General features: G+C 37.4%; 2 protein-coding genes, 2 long non-coding RNA genes and 1 pseudogene across 4 annotated transcripts; 2 read left to right on the forward strand and 3 right to left on the reverse strand.

Moving 5' to 3' along the window:
• Positions 1 to 1,242: 1,242 nt before the first annotated feature.
• Positions 1,243 to 5,201, reverse strand: LOC137748458 (probable disease resistance protein At5g66890). Its single transcript, XM_068488611.1, has 5 exons — positions 4,285 to 5,201; positions 3,655 to 3,983; positions 2,843 to 3,201; positions 2,461 to 2,720; positions 1,243 to 2,209 (listed from the first exon to the last, which is right to left on the reverse strand). Exons 1-5 carry the CDS (start codon positions 4,910 to 4,912, stop codon positions 1,374 to 1,376), a joined length of 2,412 nt encoding a protein of 803 aa, XP_068344712.1. The 5' UTR covers positions 4,913 to 5,201; the 3' UTR covers positions 1,243 to 1,373.
• A 2,411-nt stretch (positions 5,202 to 7,612) lies between these two features.
• On the forward strand, positions 7,613 to 9,479 carry LOC137747019 (cyclin-D3-2-like; annotated as a pseudogene).
• A 1,695-nt stretch (positions 9,480 to 11,174) lies between these two features.
• On the reverse strand, positions 11,175 to 12,646 carry LOC137748974 (UPF0481 protein At3g47200-like). The gene has a single exon (XM_068489159.1). It carries the CDS (start codon positions 12,375 to 12,377, stop codon positions 11,301 to 11,303), a length of 1,077 nt encoding a protein of 358 aa, XP_068345260.1. The 5' UTR covers positions 12,378 to 12,646; the 3' UTR covers positions 11,175 to 11,300.
• A 4,162-nt stretch (positions 12,647 to 16,808) lies between these two features.
• On the reverse strand, positions 16,809 to 17,491 carry LOC137746673 (uncharacterized). The gene is made up of 3 exons (XR_011069894.1): positions 17,355 to 17,491; positions 17,130 to 17,175; positions 16,809 to 16,863 (listed from the first exon to the last, which is right to left on the reverse strand). It is a non-coding gene; the product is annotated as an uncharacterized lncRNA (long non-coding RNA).
• A 1,556-nt stretch (positions 17,492 to 19,047) lies between these two features.
• LOC137746590 (uncharacterized) lies at positions 19,048 to 20,519 on the forward strand. Its single transcript, XR_011069878.1, has 4 exons — positions 19,048 to 19,106; positions 19,176 to 19,256; positions 19,417 to 19,648; positions 20,334 to 20,519. It is a non-coding gene; the product is annotated as an uncharacterized lncRNA (long non-coding RNA).
• Positions 20,520 to 23,072: the final 2,553 nt, after the last annotated feature.

The raw sequence follows: 23,072 nt of genomic DNA on the forward strand, positions 1-23,072 counted from the left end.
CGAGTCTCCGATTTCCAACCCTACCCCAACCCATCTCTGCCTTCCCCTTAATCCCTTTCTCTTTCTATCTCATTCTCCTTCCCTATTTTTCATTCTAACCATCCCTTACGTCGGAGAAGGACGCTATAAATTCAATCATTGTAAGAACCAATTGCCATGATATCAACAATAGCAACGACCTATAAATGGAACATCGATTGCCAGGGCTGGTCTAGAGATTTTTGAGGCCCGGGACGACGCCAAAAAATGTGTCATCACCTTATATAAGAAAATTATTTGTCTTCACACGTAAGACATCGATAAAATTATACTTAGAAAAGCACTTCAAACTTTATAATTTAGAAACAAGGAAAAACTAATTTATTTTGTGTCATGAGAAGGGAAACAAAAAAACTCTGGGTTTACAAGTAGATAGATATGAGTTTTGTTTTCCATATGAACTTTTAAAGTATTTTTGTATAAATCATGAAGTGTTTTTCCTTATTTAGTCTTTAATTGATATTTTTTAGTCTTTAATTGATATGTATAAGTAATAAATTGGTACTAAATTAAACTTTTTGGTGACACGTTATATGATTTGCAAATTTGGTCTAAAAATTTGGTCAACGCACTACCCTTTGTGGAAGATTAGACTTGAATTGGAACAAACGTTTAAAAATAACAACCTACATAGCTACTAGCTATAAATTAAAAATAAATTAACAACCAACCAAAAATTCGTAAAAATTGAAAAGAATAAACATGCACTTAGCATTTCAAACTTAGGACCTCTCGTTAATTTTAAACAACAAAAACCATTCATTCTAATTAAACTTCTTGATCATTTAGCCAAATTTTATATATTTATACTCTTCTTGATCATTTAGCCAAATTTTATATATTTATACTCTTATGAAAAGAAATTTGTAAAAATTGAAAAGTAAATAAGCACACATGGTGTTTTGAACCCAAGATCTCCTCATTAATTTCAAACAACAAAACCACTATTTCTAGTTAAACTTCTTTGTCATTGAACCAAATTTTATAAATTTCTATTCTTATGAAAACATATACAAATATACCGCCTTAATAATTTTGGTACCCCCAATTATTTTGGGCCCCGAACGGTCGCCCTACCTGCACTGGCCTGGGCCGGCCCTGTCGATTGCATGCCTACATTAGCTTAAAAACGGTAAACTGCAACTTAGAATATCTCAATATATGATCATCTATACCAAAAGCAACCACAAATTGATGTGATGAAACTTGGAACTTGGACAGAACCAAGAACGAAATCAAACAAGAGAAGTCCAACAAGAAGATGAAAAATAAAGAAAACCTGCAACAGAAATCAGAAAGACGCTGCTCCAACATTTATTTAGGAAAGATAGGTCTCACAACGGAGGCATTTCAAGCCAATTCAGATTTGGTTGTTCTTTTGCCACCTTGATTTTGTCTCTGGCTATGAAGGGTTCCCACAAATGTTTCTTCTCTTCATCACAAATCACTTTCTCTAACTGCACGTCAAGAACCCACACTGATACAGGCAACTCGTCCAATCTTGAGCATTGTCCTACATTGATCCTTCTTAAACTGCTCATCTTATCAATGCCTTCAGGCAACTCCTTAATACTGAAACAATTATACATGTCAAGACGGTACAACTTAGTGAGTCTCTCAATCGAGACCGGAAGCCTTTCCAAGTCTGTACAGGACCTTAGTCTCAATACTTCCAAATTCTCCAGCTTTCCAATCTCTTCAGGCAAGCCAGATAGCTTATGGCAGTTGGTGATACTAAGAATCTCCATATGAACAAGATCACAGAGCTCGGTAGGCAGTTCCCTCAAATCATCGCAATAATCGATATTCATTTCCTTTAGACATGGCCAGGCATCTGAAATTTTGATGGAGCAATTGCAGAAAGCTTGACCGATGTTACACATGTATAAAGATATCTTCTTTAGACTATTCAATGGTACGAAGTTCTTGGTTATGGAATGAATTGAAATGCGCTCTAATCTGATTCTCTTCAGATTTGATAATGATTTCAGAAGATGAAAATTACTCAATTCAGTAGGTAATGAACCGTAGTTTGTGACTATTAGAGCCTTCAATTTGTGAGTTTTCTGCACAAATTCAGGTACGGCATTGTTCTCTGTCGTAAAATTCAAAACTAGAACCTCAAGTTGTGGTAGACGGACACTCTTCCATTGTGTTGAGGACTTTCCATCTGCAAACAATATGCTACAAGATATGAGTAGGAGAGAAATTAAATGAAACTTATGTGCAAATCTTAGCATGTGTGTCCGTGTGAGCATGTGCATTTGCGTGTGTACATATACATGCGCTTGTGTATGTTTTCATGTGTCATGAGAAAATAAATGATAGTGCTATTCAAATCTGTGTGTGTGTGTGTGTGTGTGTGTGTGTGTGTGTATGTGTGCACGTATTTGCATTTCCTAAAGAGAGAGATGGGACAACCAGAGGAGATAGATAATAGGCGAGCATTGATGGGTTGAGACTTCTGCACGTATTTACATTTTCTAAAGAGAGAGATGAGACCACCAGAGGAGATACATAATCGGCTAGCGTTGATGGGTTGATTGTCTCCACTTACGACAATCAGGCTTTTTCTATATTCTATTGGGTCTAGTTTCGCATTGTAGATAGCCAGGTCTTTAAGCCGATCATGCTGTCTAACAAAGTGTTCGATGTAGTAGTCATCCAGAATCTCTATATTCCTGGTAGCAATCGAAACTCAGTCAGTTGCAACTTGCAGTTGTATATTATGGTAGGAGATACTCATGAATACAGACATTTTCAATGAGAATATTATACAGGAGAGACATAAAAGCTTGCGTACCTAGTGATCACAAGATTTGCCAGACCTCTACTGGCGAGCTCGTGGAGGATCGTAATGGACAGAGAGTCCTCATCTAGGTTATATAACTCTGCCCACATATCAATGAAAGCAGCAGCAGAGATTCTTTGACCTTCAGGAAATGAAGCAAGGTCCATGAAACATTCCCTGATGATAGCCTCGTTGTCACCCAAGGCATCTATGCTACTTTGAAGGCTAAGAAGCAACTCAGCGTCAAAATCAGGAATAGAACCTTTAAACCAGTCTGCTAGTCTTGAACGCCAGAAATTTGTATCTTTTCCGCAAAGTGATTTCCCAATCACTGAAATGGCAAGCGGAACTCCCTTACAGTGCTCTAGTACCTGCAGGTTAGTTGTACCAAATGATGTCAATTACTATCTGAGTTGCAGACCGAAAGTTCAAGTTTCTTATAACATCTCAATGGTTTCATGAAAATGGTTAATGACTACCTACTTATCTTCATTCTGATTTTAGTTTTAGTTCTTAGGTAAAGGGAATTGTTATTAGCACTCCAATAATCTCATTCTACAGTCCAAACTTTCTATATTAGGAAAGAAAAATACACTTATGAGGAGTGTAGAATGAGATTTTTGGAGTGCCAATAACACTTCCCTAGGTAAAATCATATGTGAATGATCATTTGCAGGTTCATATTGTAAAATGGGTGCTCGCTTGTGTATGTGTAGACTTATCGTAAAAGATCAAAACATTTTCTTTTCCCCACTCTGTTGCCCCTATAGTTTGTGAGGCCTTGATAAGTATATATGTTGTGGATTGCATAGTGAGAAATAAACCTCTCTCAGAAGATCTTGAACAGACGAGATATCTCCCAGGGATGCTGAATGACGCAAAAGAGTCATTGAATCTGCATCATTCAAAGCTTTGAGATTATACGGAGTGCCAAATCCTCGAAATTGAATTCTCGATGTCACCAAGATCTTGCAATTTCTCAAATTCAAATCATAAAACTCCTTCAGAAGATATTCGGAATTGGACCAAACATCATCCAGGACCAACAGTAGAGGATCATCTCGTCCTGCCATGCGTTGACGTAGCGCTTGTATAACATCTAAGTTGGGCTCTTTCGAAACGGGGACAAAGAAGATATTTTTCTTGAATACAGCTATCAAATACAATGCATGAACATATTAGATAAATGTGAAAACACAGAACGATAGACGATGGGAACGTTGAGGTAGAAAAAATTAAATCTTGATCTCAAGTGCAGCCCTGGTATAGGCGAAGAGTATGAACCGAGTAAAGCAATTTTCTCTATGGAACCTAATCCAAGATATACCACATACTACTCATGGCAAAGAGAAAGCTTGAATTTCGAAACCAGATATTCGAGCAATTGAAATATTCCATTTGTGGATTATCTTTGATTTTATATATCAATTAGCAGTTAGAAAGTATTATCATACCTTTGACTTCCTTATCTTCACAGAATTTAATTGCCAATGTGGTCTTCCCGTATCCTCCGAAACCATTCAGCACCAACATTGAGACGTTGTCCTTAAAAAACATGTTCTTCAAATCCCTCAAAGGCTCATCCAATCCAACCGTAACATCTGCAAGTGTAGTAACTGATCGCAAGTGCTCCCTCGAAACAACCATTTTCCCCAACGCATTCCTTGATCCCTCCTCAGTCAGTATCCTCAACAACCTGTTTAGACACTTTTTCAAATCAACAAGTTGCAAGGCGTGGAAGACGTTCCACGGGCTAAGCTTGGAGCACTTGCGAACGAGCTCGTTTCCATTCTCTATTTGTTTCACCATTTTTCCCACTTCCCATTTTGGTTGATCCAACACGTCCTTCAACTTTGCTACGCTTTTTTCTTTTTTCTTCTTTTTGGTCGAATACTTGTTCTCTATGCTTTTGATCAGCGGATTTAACTCTTCTAGCTTTGAATCGAGATTTTCGAGGGGCTCTCTAAACATCGGATTCTTGTCCTTGACATCCTTAACAGCCTCATGTAGCATAGTAAACCATTTTACTAGATCAGCCTCCGCAAAAAGCTCCTCAACTTGAATCTTCAAGCCTTGTTCCATCCCAGCTTCTCTCAAGCAAAACCGACACCGAAAAATCCGAAAACTAACTTGTAGTCATTTCAATCCAAACTTAGAGACGAGAAGAACAGAGCCGTATGAAAAAACGCACATAAAAATGCTCTCTTGACAAAAGGAAGAATCCGATTCTGCTTCAGTGGGAGGCTAATAATTTCTGAGTTCAATCCATTGGCGTTTACTTTTAGCTATCTCCATTGCACTTCCGGTTTGTTTTTTTGCTTGTTAGCCTCTTGTTCGGCTTTCGCTGTTCTCTTTGCTTCTTTTGCCCTGGCTAATATACATCTCCAGTTTTCCCACAAAAAAAAAATAATGATAATCCGAAAATTCTCAACCCGTGCAGTTGTTATTTAAGAAGACAATATAGTTTTTATTAAAACGAAAACTAACGAAAAGTTTAAAAAAAAAAAAATTCTTTTAATGAAAAGCTATTTTTAAAGATGTAATAAATATTATCAAAAAAATATATAAATGTGATTTTTCGTTAAATATAAACAATACCGAAAGTATTTTATTAAACCTCCCTTTATTAAATTGGTCAGGCCCACAAAGATTTTCACTCGCAATACAACATCCTTGGAGTACAGTGCAGCTTACTTCAATATTATTAAAGCTTTCCTACCAATGATAAGAAAAAAATCAAAAGCATTAAATATATAATATTTCGAGGGAGTTGTTATTAGCATTCCAAAAATCTCATTCTACACTCTAAACTTTCTATTTTAGGAAAGAAAAATACATTTGTGAGGAGTGTAGAATGAGATTTTTGGAGTGCCAATAACACTTTCCTATTTCGATTAAAGATTAACTCAATCAAGTAGGTAATTATAATTATATCCAATCAAAAGTAATTTCAAGATATTATTTAATATTTTGGGATGACTCACCTTCTACACAAGTAGCCGATCCTAGCTCTAAGTTCCACCGCTGCTCTTAGGCTGGCATCTAGGCTAAAAAACAGACCGGCTTCCCTTCAATTTGCTCCACTCCAACCTAATAGGCTGGCACCCAGCCCACACCAGGCAAGAGACCGGCCTAGAACCGACAGACCCAAAAGCTGGGCCATCTGACGTGAACAATCCTGTGCACGGCGGCCGCAACGATGTTGGCCGTGGGGGCGTTCACCACCAAGCACCTGATTTTAAACTGGCCGGAGCTCTTCCCACAACCTTTAAACTCCCGCTGGCAAAGAAATAAATCAAATCAAAGTTTAATTCTTTAAATTTTATTCTGGGTTCCAGATAATTGGTCTATGATCGTCCTCAATCAAATCTGAACAATCTCATTTGCCCACAATTTATGAGCTTTCAAAATCACAATCCTTAACTTTACCTTTGATTTTGAATTCGAAATCCCAACCCCTAATCCCAATTCGAACAAGAAGGTGCAGTTTCTTACCTTGACCTTGAGGTAGAGGCATGTACAATGCAGATGCAGCAGTCGAACAAGGGAGAAAGAGACTGAGAGACTGAGCAGAGCGAGAAAGAGAAAGAAACAAAGAGAGAGAGAGAGAGAGAGAGAGAGAGAAACCGAGTTAGAAAATAAAAGTCAAATTATTATTTTACAATAAAAATTAATAATATTTTAATAAAATTGACTAGGCTATTTAGTTTTAGGGGTGGAGATGCATTTAACCTATTACTGTTTATTGAGGTCTATCACTGTTCACTGAGTGGATTAATGCGCTGGGTGCTAGTGCATTTTTTTAGGGATGGAACTGTTCTAAATACCGCATCTTCTCCAATTTCTAGTGAACTTTTACTATGCATTTAAGTCCTAAACTATCTCTTATTTAGAGAAACTGACTTAGGCGATCTTTTGGCCAACCCCCCACCTCATGCGAAAGGTGTTTACAATGCAATGATCCAAAGATAAATAAATAATAAATAAAATAATATTTGGAAATAACTTAAAATTTTAGAAACTACCCTGCAACTTGAATCGTTGATATGATTAAGCCTAAAATATGGTCAATTACTAATCACCGACGGAGCAACTAAGGCCATCTCCAACCGATGGCTGGCTAGATGGCTCGTTTTAACCCTCTGGCCCTCCAATATTCTCCAAGATAGTAATATTTTAATGAACAGTACAGGGCCATATTTGCTTCCGTCTCCAACCGAGGGCCAAAGGGCCAAAGGGCTCGTTTTAGCCCTATCACAAAAAACTGTCTCCAACCGAGGGCCATAGGGCCAAACATAATTTATTATTTAAAAACTACAACTTAAATGTTGTTTAAGTTTCATGTTGTTAAATGTTTTTTTTAACAAATATGAAAAACTAGAAATGTTTTTAATAATTTGTTAAATGTTGTTAAAAACTACAAATTTTGTAAAATAAAAGTTATAGGAAAAAAATAGAATTTAAAAAAAAAATGAAAAATAGAAGTTATAGGAAAATTTTCGTAAATAAAAAATAATAATAAAACTGTAAAAAACAAAAAAAAATTCAAATCAATCATGTCGATTAAAACCGATAAGAATACATTTATACTAAATAATATAAATGTATTCCTGTCGGTTTTAACCGACAGGATTGATTTGAATTCTGGCCAGCTCCGGGCTGGCTGGCTACAGCCAGCCCTTTAGCCCTCTCTGATTCCACAGCCCTCTGGCCTAGCCCTCGGTTGGAGACGGTTTTCGGGCTATTTTCGGCTCTCTAACCCTCTGGACCCTTCGGTTGGAGATGGCCTTAGGCCAGAGGGCTGTGGAATCTGAAAGGGCCCCACGAAATCGGAGAGGGCTAGAGGGCTGGAGGGTTGGCTGTATGCAACCAGCTAGCCCGGGGCTGGCCAGAAAATAGAGCAATCATGTCGGTTATAACCGACAGGATTGCTTAAAAAAAAATTTTGAATACAACGGCTAGTCAGCTAGCCGTTTTATTCAAAATTTTTAATTTTTTTTGGTTTTTTGGTCCATTTTTTTTTTAAAAAATTCTTAAAAATTCTAATTTTTTTTCCTATAAATACCTAAACCATTCATTAAATTTAAGTTCTAATTTTTTTGGTTTTTTGGGCCAGTTATCATTGTAGTTTTTAAATTTAAGTTGTTGTAGTTTTTAAATTTAAATAATAAATTATGTTTGACTCTATGACTCTCGGTTGGAGACGGCTTTTTGTGATAAGGCTAAAACGAGCCCTATGGCCCTCGGTTGGAGACTGAGGCAAATATGATCATGTACTGTTCATTAAAATATTAATATCTTGAATAATCTTGAAGGATCAGATGGCTAAAACGAGCCATCTGGCCAACCATCGGTTGGAAATGGTCTAACAAGGCTCAAGTGGGTTGTAGCATAGGAGAGTTTTAATTTTTTCAAGCTTAAAAATACTAATAATTTGAGTTATTTTATAATTTTTAATTATTATAGCATACCTAGCAAATGAAAAGTTTAACTCTAGGACTACTTTTAAGAAAAGTAAGAGTTAATAAATTTTAATAAATTAATTACTTAACCAATACTGAAATTAAATAGTATTAATTCATAGTTTTATACAAACGCGTCTCTTAGAAAATAAAAAGGTCAAATCAGATAAATGATGCCTGTAATCATAAGGTATTCGAAAGATAGTTTCTGTACTAAAAAATTTTGAATTTAAACCGCTGTGATGTACTTCATTAGCAAATTTAATCTAAAAATGATTTTTTCGTTAATTATATGTTAAAAATGATTTTTTAGGCTCTCTCTCCTAAAAAAGTAAAAGAGAGAAAGGAATGGACTCAGAGATGGACATGGGCATGAGCTCAACCCTTTCTCTCTCCCTTGTTCTTTTTGTGTAACGACCAAAGCTTTTCTTCTCTTCTTCTCCGAAGAAGTGGGCTCTGCAAGAACCCCAAGAGCTCCAAAACCCTCCAATGGCGTTCGATCCTTTATTATTCTGCGAAGAAGGATTTGTGGAAGATTTGGGAGACAATGGTAGCGAGGAAGAGAGCAAGAACTGTGATGGGTTTTCAAAAAAGCAATCAACTTTCCCTTTGATTTTCCTGGAAAGTGATATGTTCTTGGAAAATGGTGAACGTTCCTCTCTAATCTCCAAAGAGGAACAAACCCATGTGTGTTTCAGTGGAGAAATCTCAGATGGGTCTTTGATGGCGGCTTGGAAATAGGTGGTTGAATGGATTCTGAGTGTAAAGGCACACTATGGCTTCTCCTCTTTGACCGCCATTCTGGCTGTGAACTACTTTGATAGGTTCATTGCCAGTCGGCCGTTTCAGAGGGATAAGCCGTGGATGAGTCAGCTTGCCGCCGCCGCTTGTGTCTCGTTGGCCGCCAAAGTGGAGGAGACCCATGTGCCCCTTCTCTTAGTTTTGCAAGCATGTGTAAATTTCCATTTGTAATTTAAGTGTATGTGAAATTGCTGGACTGTTGTGCTTGTTGGATTTCTCGTGATTGTGATTAGGTGGAGGAAACAAAGTATGTTTTCGGAATGGAGCTTTTGGTGCTATCAACTCTCGGGTGGTGGATGAATCCAGTGACCCCAAATTCATACTTTGATAACAGAAGAATCTCTTTTAGACTAAATTTGTTAACGAAGTACACTATAAGGGTTTAAATCCGAGTTTTTTTAGCTAGGAATTATTTTTCGAATACCTTATGACCACAGAGATCATTTATCCTATTTGGCCAAACAAAAAATCATTATTAACTTTGAACGTTCATTATTTTAGAACCTACAACCATTTCCAAGCTTTGGATTAAAACCTAAAATTTTTAGCCTAAAAAATTTAAGTTTTAACCCAGAAATAGTTTTTCTGATTTTAAATTATTAAAAAAGGAATTTAGGCTAATTATTTTTAAATAACTTTTTATAAAAAAAAAATTACGTAGACTATTCTAAATTAATTCTATTAACATTTTAACCTTAAAATATTTATATTTCAATAAATATTGAAAAATCACTATACCTATACCGACACATGAAACTCATGAATCACTAAACCGACACTTTGGAAATGGGAAGAAATGATTTTGGAAGATGGTACAAAGAATAATTGGAAGAATTGTAGGAAAAAAAGTGAAATTTGTGCTGATGTTTGAACAAAGTGAAATTTGGGTGAATTTTGAGTTAAATAAAATTTTTTTACGTCAAATTCAAAACATCGAATTTAAATTTGATGGCTGACTTGGCAATTTGAGATATTGTCAATATTTTCCTTCCACCCGGTATACCAAAATTTATTGCTTCTTTTATATTTTTTTTAAACAAAAATAATAAAAGTTGTGTGTTGTTGGTATAAAAATAATAAAATAATGCTTAAGTATGCTAGTATTTAAGGTAAGGCAAGCGAAATGTCTTTGAAAATAGTAAAAATTAAATTTGAAGATAACTTCAAACTTTATATTATTTTATCCATGTAAACCGTTAAATTTTATAAATATAAAATAAAAACATTAACTAAATTAAATATGAACAGTTGAATCACGGAAGGAGAAGATGGTCACAAAGGCAACCTTTGGGCTCAACTTAATTAGCCAACTAAAATAGCCAACAAGTGGCTGACATAACCCACGTGGGTGGGGTCACAACTTGCAAGCTGGTGCGCGTTGGGGAGTTAGCGCGTCCAGTTTGCGCGGGTGATGTGCAATTGCTGGTTTCCCACTAATTCTATTCTCTTGTTTGGCTTTCGTCATTCTCTTTGGCTTCTTTTGTCCCGATTAATACATCTTCGATTTAAAAAATAAAAAATTAGAAATGGTCTTAGGAGAAATGATTAGATTTCAATATTTTATTATTTTATACATTTAAATTAAATACTTGCATGTTTTTAGGTTCTTACCTCGTACTTTCGTAGGACATCCTCACTTTTGACTTTTGCCTTTTTGACTTTTTGACTTTTTGAAAGCTAAGCAATAGCCGCCCATTTTACACGTTTGTGAAGGTTTAGTTAAATGCTTTCTTGGTTAACTCTAGTTGAAACATAACTTATGCATAGTTTAAATTTATTTTTCTATATTTATTTTCTCCTCTGATTTTATTTCAGGAGGTACGCAAGTTTCAATGGTTAATTGTTATGAAATTGGGAATCACAGGCCTCCTTACATAAAAATAAGGAAAGGACTTGACTGTTGAAAATTTAACAATCGATTCTGCTTACACTCAATTAAAAATGGACACGTATCTAAATTTTGATTAAAAAAATCAAAACTTGAACACGTGTTCATCCGTGATTGGATGTAAGCGGGACTAGCTGCTGAATTCTTCAGCAGCCAAGTAGTTAGGAGTATAATAATGCAACCAAATCAGCTGATCATCTATCAAGGAAAGGTTCGATTTTATAACAATCCCGATTCATACATACAATGATACAAGACATGATCATTTATTTAGTAACTTCATAAAAGACATGGAAAAAAAAGCACGCAATTGCATAGTTTAAACCGGAGGCTTAGCTAAATAGTAAGACAGCATGGTATATAAGGTTTGCAAGAAGGTTAAAAATATCCCGAGTGCAGCAAAAACTGACATGATTGTCCATGGATTGCTGAAATAATCGCGGCTGAGAATTGTTCGCCATCTGTTCCAGCGATGGTTATAAAACTGCTTCACATTCTCGGTGAGCTCCACATAAGAGAAATGGCTGGGAATGGTGTCCTTGTAGAGGCCGTTGAAGAAGCAGGCGAGGTCCTCTTTGCTCAATATGGTTGTTATAATTCGTTTCTGAATAAGAAACTCCGCGTCTTTGCTAGACTTAATAAGGTTATCCAAGATCACGGCGTAAGAGGTAACGTTACAAATCGCGATGTCTGGATCACACTGTTCATATGCGATGAGGTTTCTGAAATGAGACTCTGCATTGGATTCGATGTCTATTGGTGGAATTTCCATAACTCCGTTTTTGAAGGTTATGTCAAGCATGTTGTTCCACTCCCTGCTTTTACTCTTGAATTCGACACCAGCTTGTAGAAGTTCCGTGACAGTTGGTATAGTTTCCCAATAACTCGTCCTTGTCGATTGCGGCTGGTGCAAGGAAATTAAAGACTCTCTTACGGCATCAAGTAAATGTTTAGTTTGCACTCCTTCATTGATCTGTGGAGTCTGGTTGAATACGGACGACTCAAAGAATTTAAGAGCAAGCTCAAGTAGAGAATGGTCATCATTTACTTTGGTGAGGTCGAATAGACGTTCAAGAACATTCCAAGGAAGCTGGTTTTCGAGTAGAAACAAGTCGTTTTGAAGTACCTTGAGCATCCAAGAGGTATACTCCAAGGGATCATTATGGTCCCAGAGTACGAGTCCTTTATACCTGCGGAGGAGTTCAATAATAAAGCAACCATCAAGCACCATCATTTCCACAAATTTTCCACTATAAATGTCCAATTTTTCACCATAGCAATCGCGACATTGTTGTTCTATGCGTCCTATGGCCTCGACAAAGCACTCCAAGCTGGTCCTCGGAGTTGGTTTTCGTTCAAGTAGGGAATGTAAGTACCACCGTTTGATTTCTTCCATCACTCGCAAGTTCTCTTCTCCGTGGTGAAAAGGCCCTATTGAAACCAAATTTGGAACAAAAGCTTTTTCGTTATGCCTGCATAGTACTTTAGGGACTCGAAATATGCAGCTACAAGCTGGGAATGGAGGCTGCCGGTGAAGCTTTCCTCGAAGAGATGATACTGTCAATTCCACTTGATTTTTACGGTCACGCGATGTTTCCGAATCCACATTGATTCGTGCAATCACATCTCTGTCCTCATCCGTAATCTCCACGACGGAGTGATGATTAACATGTTGAAAATCAATGTCAAAGTTAGGCAAGGAAAGTTAGGCAATGTTAGGTATGGTTAAATAAAAATTATTAGGTGCAATTAATGTGTTTTGTGTGGTAATAAATAATCTTAGTTTAATCATTTGGTTTGCTATAAATACCCAAGTTCTCAAGCATTGTAAATCATCCAAGGAAAAACAAAGCCTAGAGCTAAATAAGAAAAGCTTTGCTAATTAGTTTGTTTTGTGAGCTTTCTTTAAGTGTGTTCTATTTTCTTCTTCTTGGGATCATTAGAGTTATCTTGGATACTCTTCTTATTCAACAATTGGTATCAGAGCCAAGTCGGTTAGGGATCGTTCTTGGTAGAGCATTGGTTGTAAAGTCTCTTGAAATTCCGAGTATGCTCTGTGGTTGCAGTTTTGACTGATCTTCCACATCAGAAAAGGTTTCTTGAGATTATTGCTGGGGTTATCACAAACCTTGAGAGGGAGCTTCTTTGTGTCGAGAGTAGTGTATTACTCTGCACGGTAGTCACTCAAGCTTGTTCGGTGTAGTCAAAGTCTTGCCGATACGATGGGTGATCTTCAAGTTGTTGGAGGAATCAAGAAGCTCAACAACCAAAACTATAACACGTGGGCAACGTGTATAGAGTCTTACCTTCAAGGTCAAGACTTGTGGGAGGTTGTCGGTGGTAGTGAAGTTACACAACCGACAGCGGAAGATGCTAACGGCGTCTTGCGAAAGTGGAAAATTAAAGCAGGCAAAACGATGTTTGCTTTAAAGACCACAATTGAAGAAGAAATGTTGGAGCACATTCGGGATGCCAAAACGCCAAAGGAAGCATGGGACACTTTTGTTACACTCTTTTCGAAGAGGAACGATACAAAATTGCAACTTCTCGAGAATGAGCTGCTATCGATGGTACAACGCGACATGACGATTGCCCAGTACTTTCACAAGGTGAAGTCGATATGCCGCGAAATTTCAGAATTAGATCCAACAGCTCCTATTGGGGAAATCAGGATGAAGAGAATAATTATCCATGGTTTGAGACCCGAATATCGAGGGTTCATTGCCGCTATACAAGGATGGCCGACACAACCATCGCTTGTTGAGTTCGAGAATTTGCTTGCCGATCAAGAAGCTTTGGCAAAGCAAATGGGAGGGGTCTCGTTAAAAGGTGAGGAGGAAGCGCTCTACACCAAAAGTAAAGGCAGCTTTAAGCAGCATGCTGGTGGTGGATCTAAAAGAAATGGTGACAAGGAAAAAGGTCATCAAGGAGGAGGGAGTTCTCGGCCAGGGGGAGCTCCGAAGTATCACGGCAATCGTGGTCAGTCCCAGAATAATAAAAGATTTGAGGGCAAATGTTACAATTGTGGAAAGAATGGTCACATGGCGAAGGATTGCTGGTTCAAAAGGCCTGCAGAGAGTAACGTCACCAACTTAGAGAAGAAAAGTGAAGATGATTGGGACGCCGTAGCATATCTAGCTATGGATGAAGAATGGGATGCTGAAGCATCATCTTGTTGGTGCTCAGAAAATGAGGCGTTGCCCGACCCAAAAGATTTAGAAGATACATTGCAAGGGAAACTGGGAGACCAAGCTGCCCAAATCCAATCAAGTCCAGATGAGCCTGAAGATTTGCTTGCTGGAGACGATGTCGAGCAAGAAGTACCTAAGAGTCCTTGGCAAACAGGTGTGTACCAACAACCACAAGAAGTTAGACCTAGTGAAGTGGAAGTATCAACTCCACAAGCACAACTAAGAAGGTCAACAAGAGTACGAAAGCCAAATCCTAAATATGCCAATGCTGCCATAACTGATGGAGCACCAAAAGAACCTGAGGTGTTTGAAGAAGCATCACAGAGTTCTGAATGGATAAGAGCTATGAAAGAAGAAATCACTGCGCTTAAGCAAAATCAGACTCGGGATTTGGTGCCAAAGCCAAGGGATATGAAACCCATATTCTGCAAATGGGTGTACAAGATAAAACGTCGTCCTGATGGTTCAGTTAAAAGGTACAAGGCTCGGTTGGTGGCTCGAGGCTTCTCTCAGCAATACGGACTAGACTATGATGAAGCGTTTAGTCCAGTAGCAAAGCTTACAACCGTACGAGTCCTACTTGCACTTGCAGCTAACAAAAATTGGAATCTATACCAAATGGATGTGAAGAATGCTTTCTTGCATGGAGAGTTAGATCGGGAGATCTACATGATGCAGCGAATGGGCTTTGAAAGTAAAGTTCATCCCGAGTACGTGTGCAAGTTGAGGAAAGCACTCTACAGTCTAAAACAAGCACCAAGGGCGTGGTATGGTAAGATTGCTGAATTTATAACACAAAGTGGTTATTCAGTAACACCTGCAGATTCCAGCTTGTTTGTCAAAGTCAATGAAGGAAAGCTAGCTATTGTGCTAGTGTATGTGGATGACTTAATCATAACCGGTGATGAAGAGTTTAGAGAATTTGGAGAAAAGCCGCAACAGAAGATGGGGGAGCATACTATCCAACCCCCATTCAAAGATAAATTCCATGCCGTGGGTTCCAATTGAGCCTAAGAAGGCTTCGTCCGGCTGCAAGACGTAAAAGAAAGCGCTACTTGGGAGGAAACCCAATGCACTGAATAAAACAAAGCTTGTTCATTAATTTTCGAGAAATTACAAATGTATCTAACAAAGAAAGAGAAAGGTGGAGCCTTCACAAGGGTTGTGTACGTGAGGCCCCACTACGTGGCAACACTCTCGGAGCAGGAGGCATCGGAGCAGGAGGCATCGGAGCAGAAGGCATCGGAGCAAGAGGCATAGGAGCGGGAGGCACCGAAGATAGATCATTCAAGGCCCCAATCCTTGGTGGAACGCTAGATGATCCAGGAAAGAGGTGCCTCTGGAAGAAAGCCGCAAACCTTTGTCGGTCATCAAGCTCATCAAGCTTCCTCTTCATGCCTGTCGAATAATTGTTGGCAAGCACGTGCAAACTTCGGTTCTCGTACTTAAGCTGTTTGTTCTCTTGCTTAAGACTCTCCACCTCCGCCATCAATGATTCAACCTGACGGGAGCGAGCAAGTAGGCGTTGGCCCATGTTTGACACAGAGCCAGCGCACTGAACACTGAGAGCCAGGGACTCTTGAACGGCCAACTCATCGGACCGTCCTGAAAGCAGCTGACTATCTTTGGGAGTGAGGAGGTTCCGAGCTACTATCGTAGCCGTTGTTGCATCCGTCATCACAGAGTCCTCATCTGTAAGAGGGCCATGAGAAGATAAGAAAGACGGGCACCATACCTTATCCTGACGCGGCGCAACAGGATCATTGCTTAGACTCAAATCTAAGCAAATGTTCGATGGGTTAGATGAGCTAGCCATTTTTCAAGAAGTTAAAAGAGAAGGGTTGGATGGAGTGAAATCTCGACGGGCCGGAGACGATTTCTGGGCAATTTTCAAGTGTGCATGCTAGAGGTGATCGATCACCTCTATTAAAGGAGAGGCGTTCACCGATTCAGAAATGAAGAGACACCACTCTTCAAAACCGGAATTTCCGGCGTAAAGATCGCCATCTCGTCAGACGCAATCCCGGTTTTTCAGAAAGCGTGTGTAACTTTGTCAAAAGCTCCCAGCTTTTCAGAAGACGCGTGGAAGGCGAGAAATCAGCTGCACACATTTGCCGACAAGCGTGGGAGACAAAGCCGAAAGCTCCCGGTTTTTCAGAAAACGCGTGCCATTTTGTCAAAAGGCTCTGCAAGAAGAGATTGAGATGAGACAGGTCAAGACGAATGATCAAGTTGCGGACTTGTTCACAAAAAGTTTGAGTACAGGCAAGCTCGAAAATTTTCGCTGTCTGCTCAGCACAGTGCAAAGAATGAAAGCTGACATTGAGGGGGAGTGTTGAAAATCAATGTCAAAGTTAGGCAAGGAAAGTTAGGCAATGTTAGGTATGGTTAAATAAAAATTATTAGGTGCAATTAATGTGTTTTGTGTGGTAATAAATAATCTTAGTTTAATCATTTGGTTTGCTATAAATACCCAAGTTCTCAAGCATTGTAAATCATCCAAGGAAAAACAAAGCCTAGAGCTAAATAAGAAAAGCTTTGCTAATTAGTTTGTTTTGTGAGCTTTCTTTAAGTGTGTTCTATTTTCTTCTTCTTGGGATCATTAGAGTTATCTTGGATACTCTTCTTATTCAACATAACATTGTTGTCTACCATCACGAACGCCTTTCTAATCGCCTACTCAGTTTAAATCTGCTTTTTAATACAGGAAAAATTGAAACTACTGTTACAAGCTGCAACCAAATTAATGTCAATAAGTGAAGGGATATTCACACTCTTGTTCATTTTTTTTCCATTGATATTCTTCAGTCCATTCGATCGGATGCCAAAAATTGAGAGAAATGTGTGAGACATAAACATAGGTATTTGAATGTAGATCGGAACCTGAAAACTTCTACGTCTACTACATATGCTTAGTAAAATAAAGAATAAATTTGTTGACAATTACTAGAACTTACGAGGTTGATCGAATTTGATGCAGTTTCTCCTCTGCAGTCTAGCAATCTTTGGACATTAAGCAAACAGCCATCAAAATTCTTATCAAGTTTGAGAATATAAGAATAATTTCTTGCCATCAAAATACAAATTACTAAACATATTGCTCTGAGATTGATTTCTTGCAACTACAGCGCATACAACATACACACACAAATACATATATTAAGGGAGATGAAGTTTCTTACCAGCTGGCCGGTTTTTTGCAGCTTGTGACATTTTCAAGATTTTTCTCGATTTTAGTAAAAGAGTATATCTGGGCGAAGCAAGTTTTACAACCAAGTTGGTTGGCAGTGAAATGATGAAAATGAAAACAGGGGGAAGAACAAGTATCTTCTGCCACAACTTCAAAAAGAACCACCAAAGAAATTTCCCCATCGAATAAATTTAATTATTGCCTCCCAAAATTATATTGAATTTATTAATTAAATCGGCATTTGGGCTTTGATGGCGAGTGTCATCCGCTCCACACTTCTTTTATATAATTTCTTTTCCAAATTTCTTTTATATTTTTTAATAATTTAACATCTATATATATAAAGGGAGAATGCCAGTTTGGTGAAGCATTCAGAAATACCAAGAAAGCCCCTTTGTTTTCTTCACAATCCAAATCCACAAAAATCGGAAAATGGGGACAAACTGGTAAAAACAAAACTACTGTGTTAAAGGACAAAAATAAAATAAAATCAAAAGTAAATACATGCTAAAAATGATGTAGGAGGAATAAGCGCCAACCAGTTGATGGTTTCATCTGGAGGATTCCCATGATCTGAACTGAGTTTAGTGGGAGGTTCAAGAGTAACTACCCACACCCCACTAATATTTAGAGATGAATAACCGAAAGGAAATCCATTTTCGTTTTCACGAGATTAGTGTGTGGTTTCCATTCGTTCGAAATAGAAAAAGGATTGAAAAAATCAGTCACAAATCACCTTCTTTGTTGTTGCCATTCTGGGTTTTGTGCTCTGCATGCAACAGGCTTTTCAAAATCAGGTACACCACTTTCTGAATTATGTATTAATTTTGTTTTTGTGGTTTTCGATGTTCACATGGATTTTTTGTTTCAATTTTGTATTTGTGATTTTGCGGGTTGTTTTGAATTTACGGATGGCTTTTTCTAGGTTCGGTGAATTTACAGGGAAGAGGGAGAGAGAGGCCTATTGATTTAAACTCTTTTGCTAAAAGCTTCTAATTCATCCTTTATTTCTTTTTTCATCTGGGCAAAATTTTTGATGGATTTATGTATTTTTTTTTCCGTTGAATTCGAACTCCAATTTGAATTATGGATTCAGAAAAAACAAATTAATGAATTTTTTATTTGCGTGCATGTTGGTCCTGTAACCGCATGATTTGATAATCCGACCGCAAAGCTAATCTTTTCTGTATGTTTTTGGGTTGCAGACCTGGACTGTCGAATGGAGAGGATGAAAAGCAACTGCAGGAAAGCGGTAATGGAGACCTGGCATCAGCATTTTCAAGTCGATCTGGGTAATCTCATAGCCTTCGACCCTCATCACAGATTCCCCTCCATCCCCTTCTCTAAGTTATTTTTCTTTACTTATTCAATATCTCTATTTTTTGGTAATATTTTGTATACTTCTGGGCTTTTTGAAATTATTGCTCTTGAGAAATTAATTGAAAATTTACTTTTGGAAATTGGGATTTTATTTGGATTAATCCCATCAGTAAAGTGGCAGTCATAAGTGAAATAATGAATTTATCACACTATGCTGATGGGTTTTTGTTCAGTGGGTGAAATTCTGATTTGTTTTTTTCATGGTATTTAGGGAGGAATTAGTGAAGGAATGTATAAAGAGAGGGACCGAGTTGGTTTAAGCTATTGCGAATAGTCTTTTCAACTCACTTTCAACTGAAGGCATAGACGGTCCCATTGTGCACATGTTCGCTTCCTGAAACTAAGCTGCCAAGATAGAAAGCATGTGAGTCATTCATCTTATGATTCTCCAACGATTTTATTTTATTTTTTATTTTTTATTTTTATTTTTTAGGTTTGATCATGTATATGAGCATTTGGTAGTGAAACATGTATAGTGCTTCACAATTGAAAAGAAGTGGAATGGTAGTTTCAGGTAATTGTCGAGATTTTTGTTGATCCTCTTTTGTTGTGCTGCCAATTTACGGTTCCTATCATGTAAATTGGTTGACTAAAATGTTAGCGTATGCAAAAAGCCTTTTGCCAAAACAAAGGGTAAATCATTACTGACACTGTAGGAATTTTGAAACGTGTAGGTGGACCGTATTTGATTGAGAATAAGATACCGTGCAATATCGATTTTGGCATGAATGTTGGGGATGAGGTATATATCTTAAACCAGATTACTTAATTATAGTTAAATTAACTTTTTTTTTCTTTTTCTGTTATGTAGCTGAAACAGCTAAAGTTGAGTGTTTTAATCGGTTGTATATATCACCTAGTTTACCTGTTCCTACTGCTGCTCAACAGGGACGAGTTTCACAGCAGGTGAGTGAAAATTCTGGGTTCTTAATTTTCTATTTTCTGATTGAAATTTGATGGTATATCTGATTCAATTGGAAGACTAAGCTAAAAGTACAAGTGGTATTTTTTGGTTAATTTGTTGGTTTTTTGGATGGCTCTTCTGGGTTGTTGTTGATTGTATGTTTTCTGATTGAATTTGGCATCAATTTATCCAATGGATTAATGAGCTAAAACTACAAGTGGGGTTGTTTTGATTTTTGGGTTGTTTAATTTTCTGTTATTTTGTTATGAGAAAATAAGGATTTAAACATGTTAATTAGCTAAGAATTAGTTTACATTGGACAATATATATGATTTTGGATTCGTGTTGGTGTAGCTAGGGACAATTATATCTGTGGATGGATGTTGGGTTGGAAGGTCTACTCATAAAGAAGAACAAATCTAAGGGTAGAGTGAAACTGAAAAGCAGCCAAACTTAAATTGCAATTTGCCAAAGAGCACGATTGGCCCTTTGTTTTAAAATTTTCATACTTCTCATTCTTATGTACCCTTATGTATCGATAACGTTATTCAACTTTAAAACTTTATCCGAAACCATTTGGTGGGTGTTTGGAATTTTGGAATTAGATTTTCAATTTGGTTTGTGAATTGCTAACTTTATCAACTCCTCTTGCTTAACCTCAATTATTTCAGTTGGCATTGGTTGCAGACCCATTTGTTGAGGCTCGAAGAAAAAGGAAGGGGGGAAAGTGTATTCTTGCCATAGATTTTCTGTTGGGAGTGAGCATTGAAGAAAAGGGAAGGTGATAACAGCGGAAGAGGTGGCTTTTTGCTTTTGGCCTTTTGTTTTCTTCATTTTGCTTAATGTTGAGACTTGAGAAAAGAACTTCTAATGTTGAACCCCAATTCGAGAAGATAATGTGAAGAAAAAAAAAAGACACCATAATAATTAGCAAGCAAAAAAAAAAAAGAAAAAAAAGGTGGATTGGTTAGTGTACAATTCATAAATTTCATTTTTGGGTACAATGGGTAGGTGCAAAAAGACTAAGTTAGATGATTGAACATAATAAAAAATTGAAAATAATAAGAAATTGTTGTGATGGACACAAACACATTTTATAAAATAATCACTTAAGAAATATAAGAATATCTAAAACAACACATCTTTGGGGCGCGTAGCGCCCGTGATGCAAAAATGCCTCTCGCACGCACGTTAGTGCGTGCAGAGAGGCTAGTTTTAATTATGTCCTATTCTTTGACAATAACGCAGCCTAGGTGGTGCAATGGGGAGATAGGATTAGACGGATCCTCTTTTTTGAGGATTTTAGAAATCCTTTAATTATCTTCTTTCATCGTAAATTGGGCAGTTAGAAATTATTTAAAATTAACTACAAACAATACATAATGAAAACTGACCGCATAATGTACGATGAACGAACAAAATCAAAGGATTCCGAGATCCTTATTGTGAGGATCCGGTGATGATCGTATCTCTGATGATGATTCTATCTCATGCATTGGGGAATCCTTAACCCCAGTAAGAGCAACTCCACCGTGATGGATTGCTCGGGGGATAGGCCAGAGAAAAGGGTCTGAGGCCCAGTGGATTTGCTCTAGCGTGAAGGAGCCTGAGTGGAGGTGGAGGCCCGAGCTCCGGGCCTGTGAAGAATTGCCAGCCCGTGAGCTCGAGTGGATGTGACGCCAGGGCTAACGCCAGCCCGGTGTTAGGCCCTTTTTTTATTTATTTTTTCTATCAGGCGCGTGCACCCCGCTCGCACGTGGGGGGGCGTCGCCGACATATTTTCAGAAAAATCAGCCCACTTTTCAGACTGAAATGTTACTGTTGGGAAGCCACGTGGCTTTCCACGGTCCGTTCGATCTCAACGGCTCTTTAACTTGGACCGTTCGATCTCAACGGTAAAAATAATAAAATAAAAATCTTATTTAATATTAATCGTTCGATCTGAGATCAATGGTCGATATTAATAGGCTTTATAAATAAATAAATAAAATAAAAATAGTTTTAAAATTAAGAAAAGTTACCGTTGTGACACATGGCACAATCTGACGTGTTGGAATTCAAATTTTTTTATATCCAATAGAAGAGATTAATTAGTTGAATAAAAATTTAAACAAATTGTAAAAAATCCGAAAAAAAATACAAATATTTTATTGCCTATTGTCAGGGCTATTGAAGTGAAACGATGGAGATGCAAAAGACGAATGGCAGTTACTGTTCACTGAATGGATAGCATGTATTGCCTGGTGGGAAGTTTCACACGCTGAAACTGCCCTAAGTTTGTAAATATACTCTTATGAAAAATATACTTAACCCCTTAAATAACAGTAGCAGATGAGTTATGGCCAAATTTAGTGGGTCATTTGCTTTCTATGGTTCACACTTCACATCCCTCTCACATCCCTATGAATTATGGCCAAATTTAGTGGGCCATTTGCATTCTATGGTTCTCTGGGCCATTTGCTTTTTATGGTTCACACTTCACATCCCACATCCCTATGAGTTATGGCCAAATTTAGTGGGCCATTTGCTTTTATGGTTCACACTTCACATCCCTATCTTCTGCCATGAATAATAGTTGTGGTTATATTTTAATAACTTCATTCATTTCAATTAATCAAGTTGTCTTAGGAGTATAATAATGCAACCAAATCATCTATGATTAAGACTATCTCCAATGGTGACCTAAAACCTACAAAATATTTAGCCCAGAAAATTTAGGTTTTAACCCAAAAACAGTTTTTCTACTCCAACCCTTCTGGCCTAAAATTTTAGCCCCATATTATCAAAGAATGAATTAAGACTTTTTTTTTAAATTAACTTTTTTAAAAAAAAAAACTATGTAAACTATCCTAAATTAATTTTATGAACATTTTAACCTAAAAATATTTAAATTCCGATAAATTTTGAAAAATCACTAAATCAATACATGAAAATCATGATAAACCACATAAACTTAAAAAAAAAAAAAAAAAAAAAAAAAAAAAAAAGACAATTAATAAACCACATAAACTTAATACAATCGAAAACTCATAGACTACATAAACTTAATAATGATATCCACCATCTTGACTTGGTGATGGACTTGGGTGATAGTTTTGAGATGAATCATCATCTTGAAATATACTCCTTGTGGCATTCCTTCGTAAAATTTCCTTTTGCTTACCACGTAAGTATTTCTTCCTCTCTGGAGTGTATTTGTCGAGGTCCTCCATTATCAAATTAGTTTTGTACCTTTCTTGCTCCCTATCCCCTTCTTCCTACATGGCCAAAAACATTTAGGCCGATACTTCTTGCCGACGGCACTGGTTTTCGTTCATTCTTGGCATTTCGCTAGCAAATTGTGCACGTATCGGATCTTGGGACTTCCCTTTTCTCTTTGTTTCCTTTTGCTTATCTCTACCTGGGGGCCTTGGAAAAGAAGAAGTT

The sequence above is a fragment of the Pyrus communis genome, chromosome 10, assembly GCF_963583255.1.
Source record: "Pyrus communis chromosome 10, drPyrComm1.1, whole genome shotgun sequence".
Lineage (NCBI taxonomy): Eukaryota > Viridiplantae > Streptophyta > Magnoliopsida > Rosales > Rosaceae > Pyrus > Pyrus communis.

Coding starts and splice junctions, on each gene's coding strand:
- LOC137748974 (XM_068489159.1), bottom strand. CDS start 12,377: ATGGAAGAAATCAAACGGTGGTACTTACATTCCCTACTTGAACGAAAA.
- LOC137748458 (XM_068488611.1), bottom strand. CDS start 4,912: ATGGAACAAGGCTTGAAGATTCAAGTTGAGGAGCTTTTTGCGGAGGCT. Junction 3,202..3,654: donor TTCAAGATCTTCTGAGAGAG/GTTTATTTCTCA, acceptor ACTAACCTGCAG/GTACTAGAGCACTGTAAGGG. Junction 2,721..2,842: donor GCAAATCTTGTGATCACTAG/GTACGCAAGCTT, acceptor GATTGCTACCAG/GAATATAGAGATTCTGGATG.